This window comes from Phascolarctos cinereus, unplaced genomic scaffold (genome assembly GCF_003287225.1).
Source record: "Phascolarctos cinereus isolate Bilbo 61053 unplaced genomic scaffold, phaCin_HiC Scaffold_8;HRSCAF=390, whole genome shotgun sequence".
Lineage (NCBI taxonomy): Eukaryota > Metazoa > Chordata > Mammalia > Diprotodontia > Phascolarctidae > Phascolarctos > Phascolarctos cinereus.
Window position 1 is genome coordinate 4,374,008 of NW_027556291.1, and position 11,941 is coordinate 4,385,948.

General features: G+C 47.6%; 1 protein-coding gene across 3 annotated transcripts in view; it reads left to right on the top strand.

Annotated features, from left to right (window-relative positions):
* Positions 1-10,563, top strand: part of LOC110202682 (ras-related GTP-binding protein A) — a 31,764-nt gene extending 21,201 nt beyond the window's left edge. For all 3 annotated transcript variants that reach the window (XM_020978942.2, XM_020978943.2, XM_020978946.2), the window contains exons 7-10: positions 125-247; positions 5,327-5,418; positions 7,733-7,848; positions 9,706-10,563. In XM_020978942.2, the coding sequence (XP_020834601.2) occupies positions 125-247; positions 5,327-5,418; positions 7,733-7,848; positions 9,706-9,803 (429 nt within the window). In that variant the 3' untranslated portion in view covers positions 9,804-10,563. The remainder of the gene's footprint in view (positions 1-124; positions 248-5,326; positions 5,419-7,732; positions 7,849-9,705) is intronic.
* Positions 10,564-11,941: the final 1,378 nt, after the last annotated feature.

Here is an 11,941-nt window from a genome sequence, read left to right on the forward strand (position 1 = left end):
ATCTGCAAAACTTTGTCTCTTGCGGTGGTCTTCCTTTTGCAAATAAATGTCCCCCTAAAGTAGCCTCGGATTGAAAGGGCAGAGCAAGAGCCTCAACTTCCACGCTCCTCCTCTCCTCTGGCAGGCCTGGTCCAGTATCGTCTATCAGCTCATCCCCAACGTTCAGCAGCTGGAAATGAACCTGAGAAATTTCGCTCAGATCATTGAAGCGGATGAGGTGCTTCTCTTTGAAAGAGCAACTTTTCTGGTGAGAATCATCGGCATTGGGCGTGTGTGGAACATTTTGTACTTCCTGAGCAGCCTTGGGGCTCACCAGCTGGGGGGCCTGGGGCCGTGTGGGGCACGGCCATTTCCCGTGTGGTCACTGCTTCCAAAGTGGGGCTGTGTAGAAGATGACCTGAGTGAAATTCTCGGAACATTACTTTAGCCCTGAGTAATTATTAGATATTTAGAGGTGTCTCTGTGTGTGTGTGTGTGTGTGTGTGTGTGTGTGTGTCTGTATGTCTGTGTGTCTGTGTCTGTGTGTGTACCTCACTTTGCCGATGGGGTCATTTTGGCAAAGTTGGCAGTATAAAGTGAGCTTCTTCCTAAATTTCTTTGACTGAATTAGCAACTGCCACATTGCTGGAAAAGTTGGGTGGTGGGAGAATCTGTGAACCCAGGCTGAACTCCTTGTCCTAGGAGTGGGCAGGGAACATGCCCGCGGCCGTCAGGTAATTGAAGGGCTCTCCCTTGGGTGCTCAGGACACAGGCTTCACGGCAGGGCTCCCAGTAGAGGCCAGGTGACCAGTTGTCTGGGATTTGAAAGATGAGATTTGTTGAGGGATGGGTTGGCCTAGATACTTCTGAGACTTTGTGACCCTGACTAGGATTTCCTCCCTTTCCCTTGGTTTGGCCCAAGCGACACCTGTGACAAGTAGGTCCCTTGCTCTGGTAGCCACTAGCACCACAGGCCCTGGGATGTGTGGCTGAAGAGCCGAATGCCCTTCCTCACCAACCTGACCAGGAGGAACTGCGTCACCTGGAGCAGGGCTTAAGCAAAGCAACACTCAGCCTGGCATCTCTGGCCCGGGCCTTGCGGGATTGCCAGCTGCTTGAGGACAAGGACTGTCAGAATATATAACAAACCGCAAGGCAGTCCCCCTTTTTTGGCCCTTTCTTGACCTAAGGTGAGGCTAAAGGGTGGCCTGAGCTCCCTCTGTTCCTTAGCAGGGGACACCAGATGGCTGCCTCCCCACCCCCACACCGAATCTGGATGCTGAAGTTATCTTGGCCTTAGGTTGGAGATTCCACTGAGGGCTTAATGTCAAATGTCCTGAAGGGAAAACCTTTTCCTTAGCTCTGAGACTTTCTGCAGCACCAGCAAAAGAAAGCATTTGAGTTTCCAGCCCTTTCGGGGAGATCAAGGTGGTAAGAATCCACTCCTGGTAACCAGCAGGCACATTAGTCTGCACTTTGCCTCTCGGTCCTCAGTCCCAGGGCCAGCTTCAGAAATGCCAATGCCAATGCCGGCAGTGGTTAGGAGCTGCTACTTTTCTCCAAGGACTCTTCTTCCTACATTCCCTCTTTCTCTGCCTCTCTCTAGGTAGATGTGAGGGTCTTCTATCTAGCTCTAACCAGGAAATGCCCAAAGCTTCTTGGAAGTGGATTTTCATTAATTATTTCAACACTTCAAACACAATGACGAATTCTCTGTTTTCAATGGAATCCCATGAACTCCTTTGAAAAAAGATTAGAATTTAGCATTTTTATAAAGTTTACTTTTTAAACAATAGGGCCCCAAAATAGAAAATATATTTGAGATAGTTTAATAAAATTACAACCAGACCAAGCACCTGTTCATGTGGCTGTCCCAGAAGGGACTTGGAAGAGGCCTGCAGGCCAGGGACTTCCTGGTTGCTCTTAGTTCGAGTCTCTTGCGATGCCTCTTCCGTTAGGCAGCTTGGAGATTCTGCCCTCGCCCTCCTATCTTCAGCTTCTTTATTGTGTTCCAGTTGCCCATCTCCGACACACACCATTGGTAACTCTGGGCTTGTGGTCCACTAAACCCCTTTGAGGTTTTTGAGGTGAACCCTACCATGCACTTGGGAAGTTGATTTTAGAGCCCACTTGGAAGACTTGACAGTCAACTTACCTCTGTAAAACGTCATCAGATTCGATTTGGCCCAAATGTCAGATGTCATTTAGTGTGACATCTAGTTTGATGTCATCATGCCATCCATGACTTGTTGTGAGTTACTGATAACTTTGTTAAATTGCACTGGGGCAGGGGCGGGGTGGGGGTGGGGAGAAAGCTAGAACTCCTAGCACTACAACTCTTCCAAGTTGACGTGGAGCCATTGATGACTATTCTTCGCAGCTGGTCATCCAGTCTGTTCTTAGCCCACCTAATTGTACTATTGTCAACCTCCCATTTCTCTCTCTCTCTCTCTCTCTCTCTCTCTCTCTCTCTCTCTCTCTCTCTTTTTTTTTTTAGGCAGTTGGGGTTTAAGTGACTTGCCCAGGGTCACACAGCTAGTAAGTGTCAAGTGTTTGGTCTGAGGCTGGATTTGAACTCAGGTCCTCCTGACTTCAGGGCCAGTGCTCTATCCGCTGTGCCACCTAGCTGCCCCCCCCCCATTTCTCTGTCTTTTAAGATTTTATGAGACAGCTTTGCTAAAAGCCCCATCTTTTTCTCATCAATGGAGATCCAACCCAATCTAATTTGGAGCCTAATTTCTAGGCTTATGGAGTTGCCTGGGGCACTGTGGGCTAGGTGGCTAGGATGTGACAGAAGTTGGACTCGGTCTCAGGTCTGTGCCTCCTACCACTTTAGTGACCCTGTCCAAAAACAAAAAATAAGCTTGGTCTGGTATAACCTGCTTTGGCTGAAGCCAGGTTGGCCTTTTGTGTTCACCACTTCCTTTTCTAGACATTCATTGATGAGCAGGGTTCAATAATCCATTCTAGGCTTGGGCCAGGGAGTGCCACACTCACTGACCTGTAGCCTCAGGCTGCTTTCTTTTGCTGTCTGTGAATAGCTCGGCCTTTGCCCTTCTCTCATGATCTGGTACCTCTGGCCTTCTTCCTGCTTTTGCAGAGATCGCCTCTGCTGGCTCCTGGGTCACATCAGCCAGTTCTTTCAGTACCTAAGAATGGAGTCCATCTGGCTCTGGTGACTTGACTTGGCCAAGGCTATCTGCCTACTTAGTGACTGGCACTGCCTGTCTTGATTTTTAGAAGGTACTGAGGTTTGTTGGCTTTTAAGTCTCTTCCTGTTAATGAGCTCAGATCCCCTAATATGCAAGAGAAATCTTCAAGCTTGCCTTTAGCTCTCATTCTGCCCTTTGTCAAGAAAAACCAATATGAAATGATTGTCAACTGAAGACTCTTCATGACCGATGCCAGTGGGCTGTGAGTGAACTTTGGCCTTGGAGACAGAGAGAGCTGGGTTCAAATCTCACCTCTACCACTTATTGGCTCTGTGAGTCTAGCAAGTTGGTCAAGGCTTAGTTTTCTCATCTGTAAGATAGGGAGATTGGGCTAGCTATGACCTCTGAAGTCTCTTCCAACAAAAAATGGAATTAGAGCTTCAGCAGCAGGTTAAATGACTTCCCTAGAATCACGCAGTCAGAGTCAAGAGAGATAGGAACCTAGTTCTTTTCTGGCTCCAAGTCCAGTGCTGTATCTTCTGCTCCTCCCAACTGCCTCTAATTTGTCCTATTCGTAGTTCTGCCCAGAACAGAAATTATTGGAGAATGCTGGTTTTCAGTTATGGGGAATGGGGGTTCCCAAGAACCTATGTGCTTGGCAGACATAAAGTTGGGTTGCTTCTCATTCCCCTCCTTCCCCCCCAAAGCAGAGGGGGCCGGAAGGTGGGCTTTGGACACTCCCTCTGTTTCTCCCCTCTCCTTGTTCTTCATCAGGGGCACAGCTCTGGGATTTCCACCTTTCCCTGGAAACCCTGCCCAGCAGAATGGGAAGCATATTCCTCACTGCTGACTTTTGCCACTCTGGCCTTCATTCTTGGGCTTTTATGGAAATAATAGCCTGATTTCCTTATTGCCTCTGCTGGCCAGTTACATGTTCCTTGGCGGGGGGGGGGGGGCAGAGATTCTGTGTATTTTAGGGATTGGAAGGTAGCTGCTCAGTTTGCTTTGGGTCTATAAGTCTGGTTTCAAATCTGACCTCTGCCATTTCTACTCATATGACCTGAAGCAAATGACATAGCCTGTCTGGGTCTTGGTTTCCCTTCTAGAAAATGAGTGGTGTTGACTAACTGACATTTCTAAGGCCCCTTCCAGCTTGAAATTTCTGATTCTAGGCCTTGCGTAAGGAGAGTTTAAAGTCTTGTGTAAATTACAAGTAGTCCCCAGTGCATGGGCAGGATTTATCAGTTGGTCATTTAGAATAGACGTTAAAAAATATTTTAAAATGGGTTCAGCTCCCAGACCAGCCCACCAGAGCCTATGAATAGTAGCATAGAACCTATCAGACTTATGCCATTACTCTGAACTCCCAGAAGTTCCAGGGCAGGGGTCCCAGTTGATGGTGGTGGGGGAGTGTCTGGGTCTTTGGGTAGTAGTAATAGCAGGGGGCTGGATCAGGTTTTCTTCAGGGGCAGTGGGTCTTTGTCCATAGTGGGCAACAGCTGCCTATGGGGGCCAGTCATTAAGTCAAGGATACTTTTGATGAGCATGGAAGACATTTTCCGTAGCTGCTCTATAGAAGCAAATAAACCGAGTCACTCCACATTATGTTTCAAGGGCTCAGATCTATCAGAAACACATTTCTTAATTTACCAAGGACTCCTTAGGATTGTTCACTGCTCCATGTCCCCATTTCCCTCCCTCCCCCATTAGCCAAGAATGCCAGCTAAAGAGATGTTTGAGCCTTATCCCTCTCTCAGGAGCATCTACAGAATTCTAAGCAGTTCTCTGTATGTCTTGTGCAGTGGCTGTGCCCCAACAGAAGAGTGTTTGTCTGAAGGAAAGGGAAAATAAGCGAGAGCTGAATTGGTGATCGTAAACCATGACAAATCACTAGCTTGGCCTCAAGGACTCTGCTGAAATAGGTAACAGTGTCAGGCCAGAAGGCGTTTGTGTCTGTAATAGCAGAAGAATATACTTGGCACAGAGACCACTGATCCTGATGCTTACATGAGCACGTAGGCCGTGGCTCCCAAGCTCGGCTGCAGGCTTTGAGCATCTCCGACTCCTCCCTCGTACAGCATTTCGAGCGTGGCCTAGAGGTTGGATTTGGTTGACGTCACGCACACGGCGTGAGACTTAAAGAGCGGCGCTCAGGTGCTCTGTACTTACCGGCGGCTGCTTCTCTTTTCCCACAGGTGATCTCCCATTACCAGTGTAAAGAGCAGCGCGACGTCCACAGGTTTGAGAAGATCAGCAACATCATTAAGCAGTTCAAGCTGAGCTGCAGGTGAGAGCCGCTGGCCACACACAACACTCTGCTTAACGGCCTTTTTGAACAAGGCCTGCACTGGAAGTTCTGAGTTTGTAGAGGGCAGTCAGTGTGCGGTTCCAGGCTAGGATTTTCGTCTGTGTTGTTCATTCATTTCAGTCGTGTCGGACTCTTTGCGACCCCATTTGGGGTTTTCTTGGCAGAAATACTGGAGGGGTGTGCCATTTCCTTTTCTGGCTCATTTTACAGAGGAGGAAACTGAGGCAAACAGGGTGAAGTGACTTGCCCAGGGTCACACAGCTAGGAAGTGTCTGAAACCAGGTTTGAACTTGGGAAGATGAGTCTTCCTAACTCCAGGCCTGGGGTTCTATCCACTGCACCACCTAGCTGCCCCCCACCTAGTCTGTACTCGGGTTATATTCACAGTCCCTCCTGATGTAACTCTAGCCTCACTTAACCGCATCCCATCTGGCTTTGGCTTTGGCAGAATGTGTCCTAGAAGAAAAATCAGTGGGTCTGGAGTCAAAAGATCTGGGTTCAGATGTTGGCTCAGGAATGTGGGCAAGTTTCACCTCTTGAGTCCACCCCTTCAGTTGTGAGCCACTACGGCTTGCAAGTTGTTAATGTGTTATACGTGTTTTTCTCGATGTCTCTGGTCTGCACAAAGTCAATGCTTAATCGTCCCATGACATTGGCATTGTGAGGAGAGTGGCTGGTGAATACCAGAATGACATTATTAAAGATAGAGAATAAATCATTTTTGGTGGAACTCTTCTTTCCAAGTCTACCAGGAGAGCAGAAGGGGGGGGGTCTTTGTTTTCCATTTGAGCAGACCATGACAGGAAAGTGAAAGTTGTTGGTGATTGGTTGGAAAGAAATGAGATTCTTTAATTATGACAGTCAGAAGATAATATGTGAATCTTATGGCTAAAGGACATTTTGCTCAGGCAAAAAAAATCAGGTTAGTTGATTTTTCCCCACATGTTCTGGAACCTCATGGGGTATTGGCCTAATTATTCTCCTTGGCTTGCGTTTTGTTGCTGTTTTTCCTTCACCTCTGTGAGCATATTTTCTTTAAATATTTTTGGTTTTTTTGCTTCCAGGTTGTCCTGTACTTCTGTGTGTTTGAATTCCCAATCTATTATTCTCTCTTGTTTCTTTGGTGAAGCTTGCCATTGCAAATTCCAGTTTTTCTCTTCTCGTTATTTTTGTTGTGCAGGACGTAAACTCATTTCTCTTTTGAACCACTTAGGAGCAGTGTACTGGGCTCTGTGTTCTCCTCACATTCCACAGGGTCCTCTGTCTCAGCAAGTGTTGGATCACCTTCCTTTGTTTTGCACTTATCTGTCCGTGGATCCCTGATTTCTTTTGTTGTTAACAGTTTTTCCTCTTGATTTATGTTAATGTTTAAGGTCTTTGAGTTTTCTTGTTCCTGGAATCTTTGGTCCTTTCAGTCCGTCCGTCCCCCCCCCCCGCATTGTTTTCTTTATTGCTTACTTCCTGACTCTCTCCCTTCAGATGGTGGTTTCCTTGGGAACTGGATCTCAAAAGTGTGTCAGCTTCTTCCCACACTGGGCATTTCCTGGTTCACCAGCCTGGGTCTTTGTCCCAACTGACTTTTGGGTAGTCAGAACTGTAGCCAACTGGATGCTGGACTCCTTCCCTCAGGCTTGGTGGAGTACTGCATCCCGTTACACACACACACACACACACACACACACACACACACACCACACACACACACCACACGCACACACACCACACATGCACACACACCGCACATGCACACACACCACACACGCGCACACGCACACACACCACACATGCACACGCTCACACACCACACACACACACACACACACTCCATGCAAAGTGTCCTGTCCTGGTGACCTGCCCCACTCCCTTTGTTCCTTAGTACTCTGTCCCAGCACTGGCACGAGAGAGGGGAGACTGGGATGTAGCAATGGGTTTTGCTGTCAGCCTGTATTGTGTCCTTGGAACTGGGGAAGGGCTACGGAGTGAGTCAAGCTCAGGAAGCATCAGTTCTTAGGCTCAGGGGATTTTTTCTTTAACCTTCTTTTGGATTCTGGGTATCCTAGACCATGGAAATAGTTTCTTTATCTTTGGCGCAGCATTTCTGTTTTGGAAAAGTTTGACAGATTATGGGGATTGGAGAAAATGTCTAGTTGGCCATCATGTTGCACACATGACCTGGAAGTCATCTGATCATTTGCTTTAGAAGGTAGAATAGCCCTGAACTGCAGTGCTTCATTAAGGGTCCATGTGTCCAAGGAAATCAGTTTTTCAATAGCTTTTTGCCTTTCCCCTCTAGCAAGCTGGCGGCCTCCTTCCAGAGCATGGAAGTGCGCAACTCGAACTTTGCTGCTTTCATTGACATCTTTACTTCCAACACCTACGTGATGGTCGTCATGTCTGATCCATCGATACGTAAGTTAATAGAATCCAGCAACCAATTCTCAAGACTCTCAGTGGTATTACTTTTCTCTCATTAGAACATAAAACAATCCACAAAACAGATTCCCAATGATCTAGACTTTCAAAGAAGGTAGGAACAAAATACTGTGCTTTAGGCCTCATGATGCAAATCTCAGGCTGACTAGTACATGGAGGCACTGATCTCGGAACGCTGAAATGCCAGGTGGCTTTGCTGGATTCTTTGTACATACCATGGTCTTGCCCATCCTTTTTCCCAACCCAAAAGTGCCATATTCCCAGTTTGTGCTATAGGTTGAAAACGTGTTGGGACCCAGGCTTCAGTTGCTGGATTCAGAGTAGCCACATTTGATAAAGAACACTCTGCTCATCCATGCCTGTCTTTAAAAAAAGATGTCCCAATCTCCCTAGCTTCCCAACCCCATTCTGGATATTGAATGAGGGACTCACCCTTCCCAAATCTGTTTGTGAGTCCTTCAGGGCGTTCCCCGTCTTGCCTGGGAGCCCAGAAGAAATGAAATTTTTATCAGTCTTTTGTACCATTTGGGCCCAGTGGTAGCCTAGAAGCCTCTTTGTAGCCCTCCTCACTTAAACACATGCAGAAAGTGGGTTGGCATGTGTCTGATCACTTGCAAGTGTGTGTTTGAATGTATTTTGGTGTCTAAATACAGTAGCTTCTAGATCCAATAGGAGGCATTTTATTAAGCCTCTGCTGTGAACAAAAGACTTTGCTAGGTCCTGAGGAAACCGAAAGTTAGGGGAGTTAAAACCCCTGCTCTCTGAGCTCAATGGACAGGGCTTGAAAACCAGCCATGTCTGAGTGATGAAGGAGGAAGGAGTCAGAGGTGATACTCACCTCCCAGGTGTACTCACAATACTCAGGTTATGAAGATAAGACGCTGGGTGAATAGCAGGTGATCCCCCAGCCAAATAGGAAAGCCTGAAGGAGGACACCAGCTTTAGGGAAATGAATGATGGTGAGACACTTTTGGACATAGGCCATCTCTTCCAATTACCCTGTTATGCTTCCCTGCCATACGCCTCCAGTAGAAGGGAAGGTCTGGAAATCAGGGACTGTTTCCTCTGTACCAGCCAAGTGGCTTACTGCTCTATGGTCATGCTAGTCTATGGCCTGGGCCCAGGCCTGGCATGTACCCCTTCCCTGCCTCCACCCTGGGGGATCCCCAGCTTGTTCAAGGCTACACCCCAGTGCTTAGCTAGCTCCTGGCTGGGGCAGGCGCCCGTGGCAGCCCTCGTTCCCTCCTCCTCAGGAAACAGCTTGTATGTCATCGGCCGGCCTTGCTCCTCAGGAGGGCAGACGTTCTGGGAAAACAGGGCCTGGCACCTGAGAGCTGCTTAGCGCAGGTCAGATCCAAGAAGGACTGCCTTGAATATTTGGCAATGCTGCTTCATCCGCTGCCCTTTCCGTCACCAGCATGCATTTTGCCTGGATCTAAGATGTGCTGGGCCCAGGAAGGATTTTTCAGCTCAGTTTCCCTTTGGATGGATTTCTCTAGAATTCTTCTGAGCCCTTCTTGGCTAGTACCCAGTGTCACAGTATGTGCTTCTAGCCTCGCTCTCGCTCTCCTATTACAGTTTGCAAGCAAACTCTTGAGCATGTGGAAAAGATTTTGAGCAGGACTTCAGTTTCTCTTTTGGAATGATTTCGCTTCAGTCCAACAGCTGGGTCCCTTCTTTGGTACTGGGGCCACCCCTGGGGGACACAAGGGTACAAATCAAACAGGAGCTCAAGACCCACTGAGATCCAGCCACAGAGGAGGGCCACTGGCAGGCTGCTCCCCGGGCCAGCTCTTCATGCCTCCTTTGTATTCTTTTCTTTCCCCCCAATAGCTTCTGCAGCCACCCTGATCAATATCCGCAATGCCAGGAAGCATTTCGAGAAGTTGGAGAGAGTGGATGGACCAAAGCACAGCCTCCTCATGCGCTAAGTATGGTCACGTGACCCCTTGGGAAGCGTCGAAGCTCCATCGTGTTCTTGGTCTGGTCTTCAGTTTTGAGAATGTAGTGTTGCTATCATGTATTCAAGCTTTGAGATGAATGCTGCTTGTCCCCTCTATATTCTTACCCTGTGCTCCCCCCTCTTCCAAATAAAACACAAGCATACACATACACTCCCCCCCATACACATACATGCACCTACACATGCATATATCCACAGACACTTCAGCCATACCCATACTGCATTCCCATACAGACACACATTCACACATGCAAGACACTATTTACTTAAATATTACCAAGAGACCCAACAGAGCATGAAAGGGAGGGGCTCGTAGGGCACAAGGGAAGGGGACTTGCACATCATATATTAACATAGTTCTGATAGTTATGCATGCCAAGCATTTACTTTGGGTATTCTGCCTGTGATTATGAATGACATGGATGGAATTCTGCTCTTTTGTCAGCAACATGCTACAAAGCATTTCGAAATCCCTCCTTGTTCTCAATTATAAAAGAAAATGTAACTCCTTAGGGATTCCTAGTTCCCTGAAGCTTGTGAGTGTTTTATCTTTTCACTATATTGTTTTTGTCCTTTTTGCCACTGGCAGAAATCTCTGGATCTTCAGGAGTCCATCACCATTTTATTCCTGGAGAATTCCTATGTTACCCACCCAGTGGCAAACTTGTATCAGTCTTATGTTATCTGTATTAATCATCTGACCAAATAAAGTACTTATGGCAATGAAATGCAAACGTGGGTGGCTTTCTGGGATTGTTTTTGGGGTCATCTTCCAGCATGATGCCAGTGAAGGGCAGGGAAGCGAATCCAGAAGTGCCCCAGGCCTGGTGGTCTCTTGGCACCTGAGCGCCTGCCATGTCACAGGGCTAGCCACAGTAGCCATTGGGAGACAAAGCTTCAAAAGGAGAGTCCCTGGCCTCGAGAGGCTCTGGGGCAGCTTGGAAGAAGGAGTGGGACACCACAGCAGCTCTTGGAAACCCTTTCATCTGTCCTCCAACTTGCCATGGCTCCCCTAGTCCATACCTCACCCCCTCTCAGAATAAGGCTTTTAAATTGATTAGCTTTCCTTTAGCTAATGGAATGATTCCTCTCCCCCCGCCCCAAGCAAGAGAGCACATTTCCGTGGTTACAGCAGACAAGAGAGTCTGTTTCCACGTTTCTGTATACAAAGATGTTCCATAAACAAGGGAAGCAGGAGCTGGAATCCCAGGTAAAAAAGCTACAACTGGGGCAGCTAGGTGGCACAGTCGATAGATCACCAGCCCTGGAGTCAAGAGAGCCTGAGTTCAAGTGGAGCCTCACACACTTCCTAGCTGTGTGACCCTAGGCAAGTCAACCTCAATTACATCTATAAAACAAAAGAAAAAAAAAACAACAGAAAGCTACACCTGTCCCATCTTCTTGCTGCCACGGATGGATATAAGGCCCAGAAGTATGAGCCATGGAAAGAAAGGGACCTTGTGACCACACTGCCAGGCATCAGGGGTCCTGTACCAAAGGTCTTTTGGAAAGGCACAGGACCATGGTTGTTGGAGGTTATCACTGCTGTAGACTGACAGTTCCTTTCCTACTTCCTCTAGACACTTTGATCTTCGAATCAAATGATTGGCCAAAGCCAGAGGTTCTTCAAGGGTGACTGATGGGGTCAATCCAGTATCCCTTAACCAACAATTCCATTCTACTTTTCAGTTCAGCAGGAGGAAAGTTAGTTGTAAGGGAGGAGCTTGTGTGCATATTTTTTGTCTTTCAAGCGTTTGGATTTGTTTGAAAGCTGAGATCCACTGCCAGGCATCACTCATTCAAACATCTCCACCAAACACGGAGAATGTCCTTTGAATGCCCGACCGGTTTTTTTCTCGCTGCTGTTCACATCTCTTTTCTTTCCTTTACCCTCACTATGTCTGCAGTCACCCTGATCAATATTCCCGATGCCAGGAAATATTTCAAGGGGGTTGGAGCGAGTGGGCGCACCACAGCACAGCCTTCTCCAAACCTGCTTTGGGTCTTGTGACAGACAGTCTTGAAAACACTGGAATTCCCATGGTGTGATTAGTTTTGGTTTTTGAGGATGCAGTAATGCATGTAGCTCATTGCATCTGTATTCTT